The sequence below is a fragment of the Amblyomma mixtum genome, chromosome 5 (genome assembly GCF_055824585.1).
Source record: "Amblyomma mixtum isolate Tamu chromosome 5, ASM5582458v1, whole genome shotgun sequence".
Classification (NCBI taxonomy): domain Eukaryota; kingdom Metazoa; phylum Arthropoda; class Arachnida; order Ixodida; family Ixodidae; genus Amblyomma; species Amblyomma mixtum.
The window spans coordinates 173,293,135-173,314,079 of NC_143016.1; the positions used below are offsets into that span (position 1 = coordinate 173,293,135).

Sequence of the window (20,945 nt, forward strand, 5' to 3'; positions counted from 1 at the left end):
CAGCAAAAGAAACTCCTCTTCTCTGTTCATACTGAACGCATACAGCCACCCCAGGGCGCAGGCTGGACCAGCGAAAGCCGCTATACTGAAAGCCCTACAAATTGCAGGCCAAAACCCATCCCTAATTGTGGGCGACTTCAACGCTCAACACGTGCAATGGGGACACGCAACTATATCTAAGAAACGCACGGCCCTAATTGATTTTATCCAGCAAAGAGGGCTAACCCAATACACGGATCCCATGCAACCTACCAGGATAGGTAACAGCGTGAGCAGGGACACGTGCCCGGACCTCACGATAGGCAAAAATCTCCCAGACTTAAGATGGAGCAACAGCAGACAAAATCTGGGAAGTGACCATTATATCATAGCATCTAAAATCGCCATTGCCAACCTCAAACCCCAACCCAGAAAAAACAAGATCACCGACTGGGACAAACTTAGGACGATCCGCGACCAAAATCAGGAACCGATCACAGACCTAGAACAGTGGACACAAACCTTCCTATCAGATGTGGGAAAGGCCACTAAAGAACTAGTACATGACCTAGACGTAATTGCGATTGACAGCAGACTTACACACATGTGGGAGGCAAGGCAAAGCCTAGAAAAAAGATGGCTTAAACAAAAATACAACAAAAAGCTTAGAAACAAGATACTCACACTCACAGAAAAAATTCAACACCACTCCGCAGAAATCGCAAGGCAGCAATGGGACCATATCTGCGAAAATGTAAATGGCAATCTAGGCACGAGAGAGACGTGGAATCTTCTGCGGCATCTCCTTGATCCGGAATCAAATAAAGCTACGACTCAAAGGGAAATCACCAAAATTTTAAACATGGACCCAGGCACGGATCAAGACATTATCAACACGCTACAGCAGAAATACTTCTGCACAACCCGAGAGACGCAGTCACTACCATATTATAAAGGACAACCGAACCCCCTCCTGGACGCTGACATTACAATAGCGGAAATAAGAGCAGCCCTCCATAAGATACGCACGACATCCGCCCCGGGAGAAGACGGCATTAACAATAAAACACTCAGAAACCTAGACGATGCTTCAATCACAGCTCTCACGCATTTTGCGAACGAGTGTTGGAGGGAGGGAAAACTCCCAGCGGCTTGGAAACATGCCATCGTTAAATTCATCCCAAAACCGGGCAAAAAGCTCGCACTCGAAAACCTCAGACCTATTTTGCTTACATCTTGCATAGGAAAACTGATAGAGCACGTCATACTAGACAGACTCCAGTCTCACATGCACAAAGAGAATTTATATCCACACACTATGATTGGCTTTAGAACACATTTATCAACACAGGACACGATGCTCAGACTAGCAAACGAAGTCCTATCTCAGGAGCAACAAAGGAGCACCAGGGCAATCCTAGCTCTAGATTTAACAAAAGCGTTTGATAACGTCAAACACAAATCAATCCTACAATCTCTTTCACCGCTGAATGTGGGCGAAAGAGCGTTTAACTACATCAAGGACTCTCCGATAGAACGGCTAAAATTCAAATTGGCGCAATCAAATCCGACACCTTCAGTTTAGGAGACAGAGGAACGCCGCAAGGATCGGTCCTCTCCCCGTTCTTATTCAATATAACCCTCATCAAAATGGCACACGCACTCGCAAAAATCCCAGACCTAGAACACTCTTTGTACGCGGATGATATCACCCTTTGGACCACCAAGGGGAGTATCGCCACAATACAAGATACGCTACAACAAGCGGCAGATGTAGTAGTAGAGGAGGAACAAGCCGCAGGACTCGCGTGTTCCCCCAAAAAATCTGAAGTCCTCATCCTACACCCAAAACGTCAAAGGAAAAATAAAGCGCCTGAGATCAAAATCTACGCGGAAGGGGCAGCCATCCCAGAAGTGGACACACTAAGAATCTTACGAATGCTGATACAGTCAGACGAAAAAAACGACACGTTAATTAAGAAACTGAGAAACACTGTCAACCAAATCTCATTCCTCATCAGACGCATCGCGAATAGGCGAGGAGGAGTTAAAGAAGCCGAGACCAGGAGACTAATACAAGCCTTCGTTCTTAGCAGGGTCAACTACACTACACCATACGTCACCCTCACAGTAAGAGAAATAGACGACCTGGATTCTCTAATTAGACAGTCTTACAAAATTGCGCTGAACCTCCCTCGTCATACTCCAAATGAAAAACTATTACAGTTAGCAATTCATAACACCTTAGCGGAAATGATAGAAGCACACCTCACCGCACAATATGAAAGACTATCAGGCACTGAAACGGGACGTTTCATCCTAAAGAAAGCAGGAATACAACATGAAGGAATCCGTACACCCAACTTGCCAATTCCAAGACACGTGCACGAACATCTAACAGTCCCTCTTCTGCCCAAAAACATGCATCCACACTGCAATACGGACAGAAGAAAAGCTAGGGCACAAAAACTTCACGAAAGATTTTCATTTCATAAAGACACGGCGCACGTCGACGTGGCAGAACATGCGGACAGAGACCCCTTTTCTCTGGCAGTTGTCGATCATCGAGGTTCTCCCCTTGCATCGGCGACAATAGATAAAACAAAATTTCCGGAGGAGGCCGAAGAAGCTGCCATAGCTTTAGCCATTACCTCCACCACTGCCAAATACATCATAAGTGACTCCAAAACAGCAATTCGAAATTTTGCAAAAGGAAGGGCCCACTCAGAAGCCATCAAAATCTTACAAAAAATCTTCAATACCCGCCAGATAACATTGATCTGGGTCCCCGCCCATTCGGACCATCCTGGAAACGAGGCGGCGCACCAATTTGCCCGAGGATTCGTGGTTAACCGGGAGGTGCGCTACCCCGAGCTCAGGTCGGCCAAGGAGCGAATGACAACCTACAAAGAAATTACTACCCACTTCAAGAAAGGAAGACACATCTTCCCAGAACCACATAAATCCCTCAGTAAAACACAACAAGTCAGTTGGCGGCAGCTCCAAACAGACACTTTCTTTAATCCGTACATGTACTCCATATGGTTCCCCGAGCAGTACAGCCCCGTCTGTTCTCTCTGTGAGCACCAAAAGGCAGACACACCGCACATCCTATACTCATGTACTCAAGACAAGCCATCGCACAGTCTGCAGCTCTCTACCCAATCTCATTGGGAGGCCGCGCTGCTCAGCTCGGACCCGGAGGTTGAACTTCGAGCCACAGAGCGAGCCGAAGAGGTCGCCGAACGACATCGTCGGTCGGCCACCTGGCGTCCGGCCTAGAAGAGGAGCCCACCGCGGGGAGGGGAACATGACCCCAATCCGCGCCTAAGACCTCTTCTTTAATAAAGTTTACCTCCTCCTCCTCCGCATGGGAACAGACCCTCGCGCGAGTGGCGCTTGGCTGCTTGCCAGTTTAGGGTGCCCTATGCTGGTGTTCGTCAGCGGAAAAGTCAATACCCGTGTGAGACAGGCGGCTACTTCCAGTTACTGCGTCGTATTCGTGCTGTCTCCCACTGCTCGGCCCCAGTCACAATTGGTAGCAGCCGGGAAAAATGCTTATCTCAACTCCTACAAGCGCGGGAAGTGACCTTCGCTTTCAATTACTGCGGTGACCCATCTTGACATGCAGTACCCGTCGCCACTTTTGGCTACGTTTTTTTCTTTTCTTGACGGCGGAGATTATAAGCTTCCCTGGCAGTGGCGTAGCCAGAAATTTTGTTTGGGGTGGGGCTCGTGTCGCAGCGCGGCCTCCTCATAGAATTTGCGGAGGGATCAAATGCAAAAATAATAACTGCATTGCCGTTGAGAATGCCATTGTGCATTAGATAAAGCTCACTGTCTAGAACAGTGAAATATGTATTCTTTATAATAAAAGAATGTATATTTGTATGTCTTAAAAATCGTTTTAACTGATACCAAAGCTTCCATGTTTTTGCGTATTTACTAAGTAAACAAAATATCACGCGAAGTCTACAACTACATCAGTCCGAAACCAGCAAAGCAGTGCATGCCACTGATATGGAAAACGTAAAGGCCGTGAAATGAGCTAGTAGCCAAGACAAATATTTTAATGAATCTTTGTCACTCAGGTGTGCACGTGTCTGCTCTCGATTCAGCTGTGAACAATGCTGCCATGCATGACCACACCCCACCTTAGAGTTCAACCTGCCTTTTATTTCAGCTCTTGTCGCTGAATGCTGCAATCTGCCTCCATTGCGTATGTTTTGGAAGCTGGCAGTGTAAACAGTGCCTTCTGTTGCAGCAGTGAGGATTAGAAAAATTCTGCAGTATTTTTTTCTTCGTGTTGAATACCATACTTATCTTCATTGCATGCTTTCGTGCGGCTGGCCATGCAAGGAATGCTTTCTCATACAGCAGTGAGGATGGGCAAATATACTAATAAGTTTGAGTTCTTGACCCTGAACACAAAATGTAGTATCATAACGTGTTGTAATGGTGGCCGTGCCAACAATGACTTTTGATTCACAACTCCAAAAGCCGTTCATAGAGGCGACAGAAACGGAGAGGGCCAAAGTGCATATAGTAGACGGCAGGGGAGGATTTATGGATGGGGGTGGGGGGCTTCGCTTCCCTCCAGAAAACTGAAATTTTACATAGGACAACCATTCTAAACACCTTTTACTCAATTAAAAAATTTCAGAAAATATACGTTTAAAATGTGACTGCCCCCTCCGTAAATCCACCCTTTGTAGCATGGCAACATCGCATATGTTTCACATCCACAGATCTAGTATTGTGCATAATATATATGACCGTAGCTTTTCAGACTTCTAGAAGTTTAGGAGTCCCCAGTGGCTGCAGTATAAGTTTCATGGTGTTGTGCCTCATTTCAATGCTGTGTTTCATATTTAATGTGCAGAGCTGCAGCTGTACGCTCCGCTTTTCTCTACTTGGTGAAATACTAGCTTGTAATGTCACTGCATAGTAGCACATTTTACTTGTGATTGACAATACAGGCAATGAAAGTCGATCTGTTGTACGTAATGAATGCATCAAATTATTTTTCTTCAACATAACCACAGGCCCTTTTGCTGGGCTAGTTAGTGTGACATTATCTTCAGGAAAGTAAAAACAGCATAAATTTTACACAAACCACACAGAAAGATGGACAGGACGGGCGCTCTCCGTCTTTCTGTGTGGTTTGTGTAAAATTTAGCGTTGTTTTTACTTTCCTGAACACAATAACCACCACAAGCATCAATGAAATTCAGCGCACATGCGGATCCTCATTTCACCACGTACTTTTTACGGCAAATAACACTATCACAGGACATGGGCACAATAAACACATGTGAGAAAAGGCCTCCAAATTCAGTTAGAGCTTCGCCTTCTTCGCACTTCTTGACCATGACATCAGCTAGAAAAGCAATTGCAAACCTGCTACAGGAAACCGGTCTAAATATAGCGCGTGACCAAAAGCACAGAATTGGCCACAATATTGATACATGCATTCGAAGAGACAGAAGTAGTGCATGCACTAGAAGAGAAAGAAGTTAGTTGGCTCTCGCTCGCGCGCTCGGACCACTGAGGGACCGCCGCAGTTTTTCGTGCTCCGGTGTTCGATTTCGCGTTGCACGCTACAATATGAACGAATACACTTGAGCCCGGCACGTCCCAGAGGCAAATAGCTCGCTAGACGCTTCAAACGTTACACGCTTCAAACGGGCATGTAACAAAGTTTCTGTATACTAAGAGCAAAGCGAGCGCAGCTGCTTCCTTTACAATATCGCTCTCCGCCCATGTCATGGCCCCCGCTGCTCAAACGAGCGCAATGGTCGAAAAACGAAAATGACAGATATACCGACGTCAGTGACAAGCGCTGGAGCGTTGCAAGAACACGCATAGGTAGCAACGAGGTTTCACTGCCGATGTAAACGGGAGCGCGAATGGCACACACACACTGCACGTACAGGACGCGAAACGTCCGCACAATGCGCCGACGACCGCTCTAGCGCACGCCGTATTGAATCACTGGTGAACGAACAGCGCGAATGCAGCGGCGGTCTCCCGATGGCTCCGAGCAGTGACGCAGTAGACGAAGTGCCCGTGCGATCGTGGTCGCCGAGCACGTTGAAATCAATGCACGCAACAACGGGAGTTTTGCAGCGAATTCCACCTGAGATATGAGTGAACGGCGCCAACGTCAGCCTGTGAGCACGATCACAAACTCGAGAAGTTGAGGATAGCACGCCTACGCCGCACCTCAAATACTACGCCGCGGCCGTCTGCTATCGCCCGGTTTGTAAACAGCAACTACGACGCCGTTGCTAAGCTGCCGGAGTAAGATGGCTTCCCAATCGAGAAAAAACCACGTGATTTCCTCCACACTTTTCTCCCAGGGTGCTGTGTGGAAAGGGCCTCTCCTCTTTTTTTCCTTCCTCCATGTTTGCATGCATGCAGAAGCCGGCACGAGATGATGATGATTATGATGAAAAGCCTTTATTTAATAAAAGAGGTGAGGCTCTTTTAAAGAGCCCCGCAATGGGTGGAGTCCCTATTCCGGGACACCATTGATCGAAGCCGCCAGCTTAGCCCTCTTGACCAAAGCCTTTTGGGCCTGAAGATCCGAGCAGCCAAGCAGGGCCGCCTTCTATTCCTCTTTGGTAGGGTTGGGGGGAGAAAGCTGAGTTGCGCTGGCAAGCCCAAACCATGTGGTAGGTGTCAGCCACCTCCCCACAGTGTTTGCACCAGCCAGTGAACGCCGGATCGAAGTGTTCTAATATTGCCGGGCACAGAATTGTATTAGTGAATAGTCGAAGCAGAACGCGTTCGTTTGCTTTCCCAGTCCCTTTGCAGGCGCTGGGTACATGCGATGCCTATCCTTATCATCATCATCATCAGCCTGACTACACCCACTGCAGGGCAAAGGCCTCTCCCATGTCTCTCCCTTTGACCCTGTCCTTCGCCAGTTGCGGCCGCCGTATTCCCGCGAACTTCTTAATCTCGTCCACCCACCTAACTTTCTGCCGTCCCCTGCTACGTTTGCTTTCTCTTGGAATCCACTCCGTTACCCTTAAGGACCAGCGGTTATCTTGCCATCGCATTACATGCCCTGCCCAACCCCATTTCTTCCTCTTGATTTCAACTAAGATGTCATTAACCAGCGTTTGTTCCCTCACCCACTCCGCCCTCTTCCGATCTCTTAACGTTACACCTATCATTTTCCTTTCCATAGCTCGCTGCGTTGTTCTTAACTTAAGCTGAACCCTCTTTGTCAGCCTCCACGTTTCTGCCCCATAGGTGAGTACCGGTAGGATACAGCTGTTGTATACTTTTCTCTTCAGGGATATTGGTAAGCTGCCATTCATGATCTGAGAGAACCTGCCATATGCGCTCCACCCCATTCTTATTCTTCTAGTTATTTCCCTCTCATGATCCGGATCTGCGGTCACTACCTGCCCTAAGTAGACATATTCTCTTACTACTTCCAGCACCTCGCTACCAATTGCGAACTGCTGTTCCCTTGCTAGGCTGTTGAACATTACTTTGGTTTTCTGCATGTTAATTCTTAGCCCCACCGTTCTGCTCTGCCTGTCTAACTGATTGATCATGCTTTGCAGTTGTTGTCCTGAGTGGCTTAGCAAGGCAATGTCATCAGCGAATCGCAAATTACTCAGGTATTCTCCATTAACTCTTATCCCCAACTGTTCCCATTCCGGTCTCCGGAATACCTCCTCTAAGCAGGCATTGGCGAGATCGTGTTTCCCTGCCTGACACCTTTCCGTATTGGAATTTTATTGCTGACTTTATGGAGAACTATAGTAGCTGTGCAATCGTTATAAATATCTTCCAATATTTTCACATAACACTCTTCTACACCCTGATTCCGCAATGCCTGCATGACAGCTGAGGTTTCCCTATCCTTATAATAAGATGTTATATCTTTGTACATGAGTAAGGACACTTCTTGGGCTGCGCAGCGAACAGAGGCAGCACACCGGGCTCGTTGATTCGACGCTACACAACACTGCCGGGCACTGAACAAGTAGAAAAATGCACCAACGAGAGCGCAGAAACAATCCTCTCTGTAAGATCTAGAATTGTTGAAGACACTTTGCCAGATGTTTAGAACCTCACCTAAGATGGTGAAGCTAACGTAGCACTGCCGCGCTAAAACAATGATGCACTGCGAGTAAAATAAAATCGAAGTTTATGCCTGATTAATTTGGTAGATAAGTTTCATTTTCTTGTTCAATCTAAGCACACAGTACCTTTTGGTTGTCCAGGCAGCCTGCTGAATCACTGAATTTGTAGGAAAATCCCCAGAAGAACAATAACGAAATATCAATGAATACATTCCAAGAGTGAGGCATCAGTGGCTAGTTGGTATGACATGATTACAAAACAAAAAACTGAGCAGGGGACAGGACACAGGAGGGAAGCAAACAGGACGAGCTCAAAGCCATACAACTGATTCATTGGAGAGAAACCCCTTTCCTTCAAATGCAAAACGCATGCGCGACAAAACATTCAAAACACTACGAGCAACATAATCATCTTATCAAACCAAGAAAGTGAAGCTCTTTTATATTTGTCACGGAAGATATGGCGACAGGTCACTGACAGGCAGAATACTGCAGCCAACACCTGCGCGAGGCACTTCAACGTCGTCCCTTTCATGCGCCACCTGAGAACACCAGGTCGCACTACTCCCTCTCCCCCCCCTCCAAAAAAAGTACAACAAAAATATAAAAGCGGAGCTGGAGCACAAGCGATGGAATGGAAACGAAAAATTCAGGGGGCACTTTGACTGCCTAAATTGTGTAGAGGCAAAATGTTTTTCCGCACCACTTTGACTGCCTCTGTGGCACTGGTGAAGTCGCCACAGGATGACGTCACACATCATGACTAATCAATAAGTACTCACAAATTACTAATTAATAGCTAATTAATTATTGATTGCTAAATACTAATTAACTGCTAATTAATGACGCTTAAGCTTCGCTTTTAGGAGTGGAACCCGAAAGCGTGTTGTAGCGCTGCCACGGAACGTCACCACGCGGAACGCCACCACCCGTTTGGCGTGATGCCTTGCCCTTTCAACGCAACTCTTTTTGAGGAAAGGAAATGCGCAGTAATTCTCTGTCATCTCCGCAAGGCTACTGGGAGGGTGCTCAGCGAGTTTTATTGGCCAGGAATGCAGGCGGATATCAAGAAATTCGTAAAGTCTTGCGACGTCTTCCAGCAGACTCTACCCCAAGGGAAGGAACGAGAACCCCGCGGGGTGATGGAGATATCCGACCGGTGAATGTTATCGTGGCAAAACTGCAACATGTCTCGAGAGCCGAAACCAAAAAGCAAGTTCTGTTCTTCGTCGGTCTGGCCGGCTACTACCGCAGTCTCATTCCCCGTTATGCTGAACTGGCTCAACCTTTAGGCGAGCTAACGCTCAAGACTGAAGGCAACCGTGTACAGTGGACACCAGAGCGAGATCAGGCCTTTACCAGACATAAACAAGCTCTAACATCCAAACCCACTGTCAGGGCGCCTGATCTGGCGAAGGATTCCATTCTCCGCACGGACGCTTCCGGCACTGCGTACATCAGAACCGCCGCCCCTTTGTTTAAATCTAGTAGTCTGCGGATCTATCCCCTTGACTGCTGATTAAAAGCTATAGTAGGTGAAGAGGCCAACGTGTTCTAATATTGTGTAAGTAAACTATTTCGAGAACCTGTATCTTTTTGTATCGAACGCATCATGAGTGAGAGGCTCCCCCAAACTAAGGCTATTCGTGAGCCTTCATTTCATTTCATTTATTTTACCCTCAGGGCTTTCACATTACAGAGGGGGGAGGGTCATTGATGCAATTCGTTCAGTTCAAAGGTAATTGAAAACCACCATGTAGAACTGCCGATAAAAACGAAGGACTAAATGTCATTAAAATCATCTGCGTTTCCGAATCCTAGTCTCCGTTCTAGACGCCGCAAGTGGAACGACGGCAAGGAGGCGCTCGTCGACACGTACCTGATTTTGGAACACAGGTTGGCGCGCGGATGCCTGCAGAAGTCGCACTGCTTGCACTGGGGAACGTAGAGAGGAATCACGTGGTCTCCTGCGCCCAAAATGGACCCAGGTAAGGCATATTTTGCATTGGCACCATTGGTACAAGCCAGCCTTCGGCAATCCAGAATGTTAAGTACCCGCACGCTGACAGCGCCGCTTCTGTTTCGGTCACGCCATCTAGCATTACAGTCCTCGGCTGACAAGGCCACGCAGCTAACGCCTTCACGCAACATGAACCAAACTCCAATCCAGAAGAAGCCTCTGCTCTTTTTCTGTTCACAACTGCGCTGCTCCCTACCATCAGCCTCTCCCATAACGACCAAACATAGCATGGTGTCAGAGTGACTGAGGACCCCGCAAATATAGCCAGTGCATTTTTACAGCCATGTGCACACTTCGAGTCTGGCGATAACCCGCAATCGGCATGGGAGGAATGGGAAGACACCTACAACATCTACGAACTGGCATGCGAGTAAGGCACCAAGCCACCCGCCACTCGCAAGTTCTGCTCCTGCGTGTTCTCGAGTCCCGCGGTGGCCACATCACCCATGTATTCCCCCCCCCCTCCCCCCCAACCTCCAAGCCACGACGGCGAGCAGATGCGGGATCATGTTACATACCGCCTCGAGCAGTTAGATGCTCTCTACAGACCGTACAAAAACGAAATACAGGTGTCTGCTGTCTTTAACAGTATGCAACAAAAATAAAAGAAGCTGTTCGAACAATTCATAACAGATACCCGGAGGCAAGCAGAAAAATATGAATTAAGGGCAAAAACAAAGACTCGTCGCTGACCGCATCGGCGTCGGAATAAGAGACGTGGTATTGACTGAGTGACTTTTTCGTGAAGGGGATCTCACACTCGACGAGATAATTACAGGCAACCAATTTTTCAGAGACAGAGAAACTTTGAGAGACGTATAAGTTTCAGTTTTAACAGTAGAACGCAATACGTTTATTCGGTCTCGTTCGCATCGCCTACTCAATTATCTAAGTCTCAACTAGCACGCTCGTAATTACTCATGTACGCATCACCATATGTCTATAAGACAGCCGGCGCTGTGACTAACCGGTTATGCCGCTCGGCTGTTGACCCGAAAGACGCGGGTTCGATCTCGGCCGCGGTGGTCGGATTTCGATGAAAGCGAAATTCTAGAGGCCCGTGTACTGTGCGATGTCTGTTCACGTTAAAGAACCGGTTTGTCCAAATTTCCGGAGCCCTCCACTACGGTGTCTCTCATAGCCTCAGTTGCTTTGCGACGTTAAACCCTCATAAACCATAAACCAATCTATAAGAGACTTCACTAAGTAAAAGACCACTACGCATTCACTAGATTCATTATAATTCAGCATGAACCTACGAGCCTTAGTGGCCTGTGCAGCATGCCCCTCTCGCAGTCTGAAGGAACCACACTCGGTTCCCTTCCAAACCCCAGTTAACACCATTTTCTTTTCATCACAATTTTATTAACACTTTGCTTCGACGGAGGATTTATCGCGAACGGCCAACGACGCCGACGACTAGGGCACCGGCTTTCCTGGGACGCTTAGCGCTATCGCGTTTGAAGACGTGGAGTACAAGTGATATAAAAAGAGAAAACGGCGCTGAGGGCTGCGCGGGTCCAGCACATTTCGTCCTGTGTCACTGGAGTGCGAGCGGGTGCATAACCGTGCACGCCTCGCAAGTTCTTCTCCGGGAGTGCGGTGAGCATGCGCGTGATCTAGCCAGCGGCTAGATAACCAACGAGAGAGCAGTGAAAAGGGGGGGGGGGGGGGGGGAATGCGTTCTACTACGATATCTGGGACGCATTTCACTGCCTGCCTCCCAATGACCTTAAATGACCTTGAGATAAGGCATGGCTTGTGTTGTTCTGCTGTCCCACTCAGTGGACCACATTTGACCTTCAACTTTGACCTTAACCATTGGCCTTTGCATTTGACCTTGAACTTTCATCTTGAACTTTGACATTGAATTTAGGCCTTGAACGTTGTCGGCAGAAGCAGTGAGAAAGCCATGTGGTAATCACGCTGTGTCACGTTATTCAATTCACAGTTCTGACGTCAGGTATGGGGAATAACCATTGCTGTGCGCTTGACAGACGCTACGGAGGAAGGAGAGCGCGCTTAAGAATCCTTCTGCATGTGCAATAATCCACATTCTCTTTGTCAGGCTGTGTAATGGCGTCAACATCTTAGTGCTGGCATGGGACTGACCATCGATCAATCTTTGTCTCCATCAAGCCAATCAGTTAAGACGAATAAGTGGCTGTGAAGTGGGGGGATGGGAATTAAGAAACTATAAAAGATGTATCAAAGATACAATTATCCATCATCTGCCTGACTACGCCCACTGCAGGGCAAAGGCCTCTCCCATGTCCCTCCAGTTAACCAAGTCTTTTCCCAGTTGCGGCCACCAAATCCCCCATCCGCCCACCTAACTTTCTACCGCCCTTTGCTACGCTTGCCTTCTCTTGAAATCCACTTTCTTACCCTCAACCCTTTCAGGCGCTTCGTACACAATCCTGTATACAGCAAACTCACAGCTAGGTTTTTCTGAGAGACTGGTGCACCTAGCAGTGATTTCATTGTTTCAGTCGAATTGAGCACCCTTCTTGTCACAAATAAGTTGATTTTTTGTGTCATGTAGAGACTGCTCTAAATAATATTTAACTCAACAGGGAGCTAAGCAGCTCTTTATCCACCATTTTTGTGCTGACAGATTTTGCGGCGAGAGAAAACATTGATGGTTTTTACTCAATTTCGGGCGTAATGTGCATCTTCGAAGAAGAAAAATGATTCCACGATTCCTAGGGGGCTTACCTGACATATGAAAACATTTCCATGTTACTATTTGTAACAAATTTGTCTCTTTGTACGGAATTCTTCATATCGTTGTAAAAACTTACCCGCTGGTCTTTCAGGCTCAAAAACCAACAAACTCCCTTTCTAGAGGCCTGAATATAATACTTAGGTGAAAAAAATAACTGATTTCATTAAAACAAAAACTGGCATCTGAAAGGGTTAAGGACCAGCATTACGTGTCCTGCCCAAGCCCATTTCTTGTTAGGAGTGGACGCACCGCATTCCTTTCGCTCTTTCCCTGTGCATGGCTCGAGGGGCGGGATGTGAGGCGCCGCCTGAGCAAGCGGGAGAGAGGTGAGCATGGCCATATCTGCCCATTTAATAATTGATCTGGGATGTCCTGACGACATGCTACCATTCTCTAACTGCTACCCAGTAGTAGTAACTGCTACCTAGTAGGCGTTAGGATGGTTCGACAGGATACCGGCAAGCTATCTGAGGAGACCAGAAGATCTGATTACGGAACGCCAAAGCCTGAGGACGTCTAACTCCATAGACAGAATAGAACTAGTAGAGGTGTCGAAATTAATAAATGAGTGCCAGGTAGCCGACATCAGGAAGCTTAACATGGAGAAAATTGAGTATGCTCTAAAGAGCGGTGGTAACCTAGAAGCAGTGAAGAGAAAACTAGGCTCGAGGAAGGAAAAACATGGTAAAAAAAGATGGGAAGCACTTTGTAAAGTGCTGCACCGGCGTGGTCTATGATATACCGCTGACCTGCGGGAAGGCCGATGTGGGCCAAACAGGCAGGTACATTAATGACCGTGCAGCGGAGCATGCACACTCGCTCAAAGAAGTAGGAGGTGCGCATCTACCCAAACACTGCGCAGAGTGCAAGGTGTGTCACCGTGCGGCAGAACATACGGCGGCGGAAAATTGTGAACCCTGCAAAAAGTGTGAACCACGACTTGAAGGGAAAAAGATTCTGGCCAGGAGCGGTGATAGTAAGGCACGGGATATTTTGGAGGCGTACCACATAAGAAAAAGAGGAAAAAGTTGCGTCAGCGATACATCTGTGAACCTTTTTAAAGCTGAGATTTCATATATTGAGCGGTTCTGTTGATTGCACATGAGCTTTCTTTCTGCGCATGCCTACGCTTCTGTATATATGCTAGCTTTTCAGAGATTAAAGTCAGATGAAGTGAGCGCTTGCCCTACGTCGTTCTTCAGCTGTGTGTGTGTTTTTCGGCGCTACTAATTTTTTTTCTTTTCTCGAGTACAATGAACCATCTAGCCCAAATAGAAGTTCTATACTAAAGAAAACTAGGCGTAGGTAAAAACCAGATGTATGCGAAAAGAGACAAAGAGGGCAATGTCATCAGCAATATAGATACGATAGTTGAAGTAGCCGATGAGTTTTACACAAATCTACACAGTAGCGATTGCAATCAGAATGTTACTGAGAGAGGCAGTAGAGCACAGCAATGGTTTGGTTTGGTTTATTGGGGTTTAACGTCCCGAAGCACCTCAGGCTATGAGGGACGCCGTAGAAAAGGGCTCCGCAAATCTCGACCACCTCGGGTTGTTTAAAGTGCACTGACATCGCACAGTACGCGGGCGGGCCCCTAGAATTTCACCGTTATCGAAATTCGGCCCCCGCGGCCGGGATTGAACCCTCGTCTTTCGGATCAGCAGTCGAGCACCGTAACCACTGAGCCACCGCTGCGGGTCAAGCACAGCATGCCCTTACAAAAATGACTTTTGAGCTTCAGTTGACGCCTTGTTGCGCTCTTGTTGAATCAACTGTAAACCAACATGAATTCAATGTATGTTGAGCCTACTCAACACCTGCTACACGCAATTTTTATTGAGCGTAGTTAAGAGATTTACTGTTGAGCAATTTCTGTTGAATTTAAGTTGAATCATCTCAAGGCAGCCGTTTCTAAGCCTAACTAAATGAAATCATTTCGACATGCATCGTGTAAACACAACCTGATCACATTAGACATATTAAGAACGCATGCAGCACCCGTTAAAACTCTCATAAACAGCTCAAAGTTATTTCTTGCATAGAAAAAAGTGCAATATGCGCATTCAGGCACACCTACTATATATGGAAGATTCGTATGTGCTCTCATAAAAAAGGGCGCTTAATTATTGATTTATTTAAGTTGTTTATGAATGAATCAAGGTCGTCAAATAATAGACCGTCGCATATGAACTTGATTACTTCTACTACGCATAAAATAAATAAATATTAATAGTAATAACTGACATAACTTTGCTGATCGGCCGGCCACAACCTGCGCAGGTCCGGACGCCACTGAGTAGGACTATATAAGGGCGAAGCCGAGGTTGCACTTAACCCATTAGGGACCAAGAAAAATCTAACCGTGGGATTTTCTTCATTTTTAGCACATAATACTCCCATATAAAGAAAAAGAGATTGCTGAAATTTCGTCATGATTACTTTATTCCTTCCAGAGGTTACACAGGTGTACTTTTTATAGTACACTGGGTCTTCCCCATAGCACATGTGGCTACTTCACTGCATTCCTATTGGTGGCGTGAATTTTGTTATTATGTCTGCGATTTTTACGCAGGGTAATACACTTCTTGCAGGCCCTTATGAATATTTTCTGGCTATACTGGCACCGCAGTTATCCTACTTTGGACGGAAAGCTTTCTCCTTTTCAAAGAAGCATCAGATACGATTGAGCCAGAGCGTCTGCGAACCGCTGGTTACTGCATGTCAAGGTGTAGATAATAATAAGTAACGTTCTTACCAAACCAAAAATAGTCAGCAGGCTCGTCTCTGGCAATTTGGCAGATTGTTCAGGCTTTCACAATGGCAAAGTTGAGCTTTGGTGTCAACAACTACTATCACTTTTTGTCCCTGAGGCTGATATACTGGCAGTAGATGGCTTGATGCGAAAGGTCAACACTTGCCATACCACTGTTGTAAAAGGAAAGGAGTTTTGCTTTAAAAAATCTGTTTTTCTCGTGCTATAGGCAACCACCACTCTACAAAACACGTAGGCTCACTGCTGTTATAGTTGCAAGCCATAATTACTATACTGCTGATTGTAGACTTCAACAAAGCCATGTAACCTATACTACTGAAGCAAGAATCGATGTTTCATGGCTGCTTCTATTTCATCGCTTTATTTGGCCCGAGTGGACACTTCCTAAGCCCATTTTGGCGAACGGTTCCTCTAGCCCTAAATTGCTCCCAGTGGAGCGTTAAAGAATGTCTTGAGAGATAAAAAAAAATTACAAAAAAAGAGGAAATGGTCACTAAGCGTTGAAATCACCTCAGGTGACGACAGGACAACACGCGCTTCCAAAAGTTTCATTTCTGAACTCAAGTACTTTCCGCAGACTGTGTGAATGGCATAACAGTAACTGTCTGCTCTGCAGAACCTTCAGTTCTTATAACCAAACTTTATTACAACCAATTAAAATCATACCATCATCGTACTCAAGACCGCTAGCGGCAAGTACAGCAGCCTCCGAGGCCTTGCTGAGCAGACAAAGTGATTTTTTCCGAAAAATTGGAAGGAACCATAAGATCTATGAACTGGAATAAATAGGCACCGTTCTGCACACAGGAAGACCCAGTGTACTATAGAAAGTACAGCAGTATATAAATCATCACAGAGCAAAAAACGCCAAAGGTGCAGGACATTCAAAGCATCCGTTGTTTACTTTCGTCTTTCGTGCTGCTCTATACTTGAAACTAGCGTAATATGTACATAAATGCGGCCGTGTGAAAATTATAAGCAAGCAACTACCGGTGCAGTTCGTGGGAAACAAACATCCTGAAGTTTCACAATGGAAAGCTGACATACTGAGCAGAGGAAGTGCGCCAAATTAGTTAAGGGTGGTTGGCCAACCCCCGTTGACAAAAGCATGCCCTACTTGAAAAGAAAATTCCAGTCTTTGGTGGTGAAATTATAAAAAAATAAACTGTACTTTTAAAAGTACGCTGAGCGCTAATGGGTTAATATCGTAAGATGAACTCTTTCAGGTCTTCCTATAGCCTCGCTTCTCGGCCTTTTGGCTGAGCGGACGTGTCGCGCTGCGCTCCGCTCGCGATAGTTTTTTCGTGCGTGCGCTGCTCCCGGCGGGCCCCCGGATTCAACGTTCCGGAGGTCCCGCCTGCCGTCCTGCTGCCCGGCGCCGCGCTCCTGCCGTGGTGACCCGGGCCCCGTCGCGATGGAAAGACCCTGCCCTGCAGTGCGCCCCACAAAGGCGCAATGCTTTTTGTTTACTGTGCCGGAACCTGTACCGGCCGATCGCCTCATCGACCTGCTCGAGGAGGTGCTCGGAGTCGGAGGGCTGACATATTTGCAGCACCTTAGTGGTTTACGTTTCCTGGCGGCCGTGGCTTCCATGGCGCAGGCAGCGAAAATGGTGGCGTTGGGCTCGCTGCTCATCGCCGGAAAGGAGGTGCCACTGGAGCAGATGGGCGTTCCAGTGGTGCATGTGACGGTTTTCCGTCTCCCCCCGTGCGTCAGCGACGAGGACCTCGCCGCGGTGTTCCAACCGTACGGGAAGGCGCGCCATCACCGAGGTCGCCTTCCAGTCCAGAAACCGCATCGGGAACGGGACGCGCCTGGTGAAGCTCGAGATGACCCGGGCTACACCGAACTTCCTGACGGTGGCCAGTACTCGAGCCATGATTGAGAGTACCGAGGCATGAAACGCGTCTGTTCCCGGTGCGGCGCCGAGGGCCACTTCGGCGCTGCGTGTAAGGCGGTGCGCTGCGGCCGGTGCGGCGCGTACGGACACATCGGCGCCAACTGCAAACCGGTATGCAAGAGATGCGGAGGCGACCACCTGTCCTCCGACTGCGTCGTGCCGCGGTCCTACGCGGCGGCCGCGGCTGCTGCGGCAGCCAGACCTTCCCAGGAGCCTGGTGTGCAACCCGGGTCGAAGGAGACACCTGAGGGGGCTGGCGCCGGTTCGAGCGGCGCGGCACAGGCGGCGGCGGCGAGCCCTGTCGAGGGGGCTGACGTGCGGGTCGACGCCGCGACCAAGCCCGCTGACGACCAGGCGGGCACGGAGACGGCGGGCACCTCGTCCGGCCAATCCGCGACGGAGCTGTCCACGGGCGACTCCGACGCCGCGGAATCGACCTCGCCCGAGTCTGACCGACTCTCAGGGCGAGTCGCTTTTTGGGGACCCTCCGAGTTTGGAGGCCTCGCTGTTTGACGCGCCCACGGCGGCGCAGCACGAGGGCACGGGCACGGACACCGCGTCGCCTGGCTCGCCCTCTCCCAGTGACGCCCTGCACACGCCCGTGAAGGACGCCCAGAGCAGCGATAGCTCGACCGAGTCGCGACCGATGGCGCCGCACATCCCGGTCGCCCTGCCGCCGCAGGGCCCGTGCGCAGCCAAGTTGGTGCGGGGGGCCCGCAAGGCTCTCGAGCTCGACGACCCCAAGCGCGAGCTCTCCTCGTCGTCGGACGGCGGCGCGACCTGTTCTTCGGCCACCCAGGCGCCGAAGAAGAAACCGAGGACGGCAGACGACGACGGCGACGGCGTCCACATGGACGTCGAGGGAAACGATTAGTTTCCGCCATGGCTCCTCCTCGCCGGTCTTCAGGCCCTATCGGGCCTTTTCCTCCTCCCCCTGTTCGGCGGCCGCCCGAGCGCCGTTCTTTCGACGCTGTACGGCGCCGTTATCTTTTCGGCGCGCTGGCTCCGTCGGCGCGTTCGGCGAACGATGAACGGTGTTTGTGCGGTGGTGTGTGTTGGTGCGTGTGTGACTGTGTGTTTGTGCCGCAGCCGCGCGTATCGACCGGACCTTGCCACCGCGCAACCGTTGGCACCGCGTTGCATCGTCGCCCCGTCGCCGCGGGGCCGCCAGCCAGGGCGCCAGCAGGGACCCGGGACGCCACCCAAGCGACTCGCCACCCCCTCAGCGCCGACGTATTGACACGCCCACAGACTTTCGCCGCAGAACTGTACCGTGAGTCCGTCACCGCTTTGTTTTGTTCACGTGTTTCGTTGTTTAGTTTTGTTGCTTTGTTTTGCTTTTTGATTCCATGATGGCTGGAGACCCTGGCTGGACGTGGCGTGGATCGGACGCTCGTGTGAACGCTCCTCGCTTCACCCATGCCCACCGCTGAATTCAGCGACGGTCAACACCGCTCTCGCCTGGATTTCGTGTTTGAAGCTCGGATAACGCCATCGAACGCATCGGCAAGTCCCTTTTTGCCTGTTTGTGTGGACGTTTTTGCGATTCGGCTCTCGCCGGTACGCACGGCCCGCTAGGCCTACGCCAGGCCTAGCGACCCCGCTTTGACGGGGCTGTGCCGCATTTTCTGAGTGGGATCTTCATCCAACATTGGATATGGAAGTCACCGTGGAGGGGACTGATATAGCCCCCGAAGAAGTTTCGCACCAATATGGTTGGTTCACCGTCGGTGAATCTCAACGATCCGGTCACGAACGCCGAAGGACTGACCCCGCGGCACACAATGGAACCGATAGCGCCCAGAGACAGGGCAGCATGCGGCAATCTGCCGACTCCTCTGCGAAAAAGCTTGGCCGACGACTTGCTCGACAATCGGTGGCGTCGAACCTACCTCGCCTACCCAAGGGCGTAACCAAGGTGATACTCCGGCCATCGGGCGGCCTCCGTATACTCGAGAGCTGTGGCCAACTCGGAATCTTTCAACTCATTCGTGACGCCGCGGGCGTATAGGCAACTCCGTGACTAGGGATACCTGTCCGGACTTGACCTTCACCCGCAACATTCAGTATGCAGACTGGGTCAACACCGAGGAAACCCTCGGCAGTGACCACTGCCTCCTGAACACAATGATTAGGACCCATCCTTTCGCACGACCAACAACGCAAGCCCGACTCCCAGATTGGACCAAGTTCAGGCAAAATTATAACACTACCACACCCATACATGAGCAAGGCTACCAGTCTTGGTCACAACATTTGGTCTCTGGCATTCGCTCCTCCGAAACTCAAATTCAACTCTCAGAGGCGGTCTCGGATGTGGACAACCACCTGCTCCACCTCTGGGAGGCCCGGCATTGCCTCGTCCGTCGGTGGCGCCGGCAAAAGCACAACCGAAAACTTAAAGCTCGCATCGCCGAGCTCACTCAACGAGCGGCTGAGTATGCGGCCCAACTCGCCGACTCCAACTGGGTGGCCCGATGCAATACGGCCGCGCGGCAAATGTCCAGCCGGAACACGTGGCGGCTCTTTCGCGCCCTAATTGACCCAACGCAAACACGCATGGAAACTCAAAAACACCTCCAAAGAGCAATACACAGCTTTCAGGGCAACACAACTCAATTGGCGCACAAGCTCCGGGAACAGTACTTGTGCACCACACAGGACCCCCGCGGGCCGGCGTACTCTTATGCAGGTTCTGAGAACGTTGAGCTGGATCAACCGTTCCAGCTCCACGACCTGAGGGCGGCCCTGGCAAAAATGAAACGCGGCACCGCTCCGGGTCGGGACAAAATTACAGTCAAATTGTTAGCCAACCTCCCCGACCTGGCATACCTGTCTTTATTGAATTACATTAACTCAATCTGGCTTGGGGAAGTGCCACTCCCCATCGACTGGAAGACCGCTCTGGTCACCTTCATTCCTAAAGCTGGCAAGGCCATTAGCACGGACAACCTCCGCCCCATCTCTCTGACTTCCTGTGTGGGCAAACTCATGGAGACGATGGTACGTGACAGGTTGTCCGAGTTCATGGAATCCAAACACCTTTTCGCAGACACCATGTTCGGGTTTCGCCCACAAAGATCTGCACAGGATGTCCTGCTACAACTAAATCGGGATGTCCTCGACCCCGTCGAATGCCCTCACAATGACAAGGTCGTACTCGCCTTGGATTTGAAGGGTGCATTCGACAACGTTACCCACGAGATCATTCTCACCCACCTCTCTCAAACTAACTGCGGCAAAAACGCCTTTCAATACATTCGGCAATTTTTAACCGACATACAATCTTACATTCGAGTCCAGGATAAAGAACATGGCCCTTTTCATTTAGGAACCAGAGGTACACCCCAGGGCGCGGTGCTGTCTCCCCTGTTGTTAAATTTGGCTATGATGCGCCTACCGGCCCAGCTGGGCGCTGTCGCCGGTGTGCAGCA

General features: G+C 49.4%; 1 protein-coding gene across 1 annotated transcript in view; it reads right to left on the minus strand.

The window, feature by feature from the left end:
- Nucleotides 1-20,945, minus strand: part of LOC149344736 (alcohol dehydrogenase class-3-like) — a 99,296-nt gene that overhangs the window by 45,580 nt on the left and 32,771 nt on the right. The window contains exon 4 of the mRNA XM_089546345.1: nucleotides 9,967-10,054. Within this exon, the coding sequence (XP_089402471.1) occupies nucleotides 9,967-10,054 (88 nt within the window). The remainder of the gene's footprint in view (nucleotides 1-9,966; nucleotides 10,055-20,945) is intronic.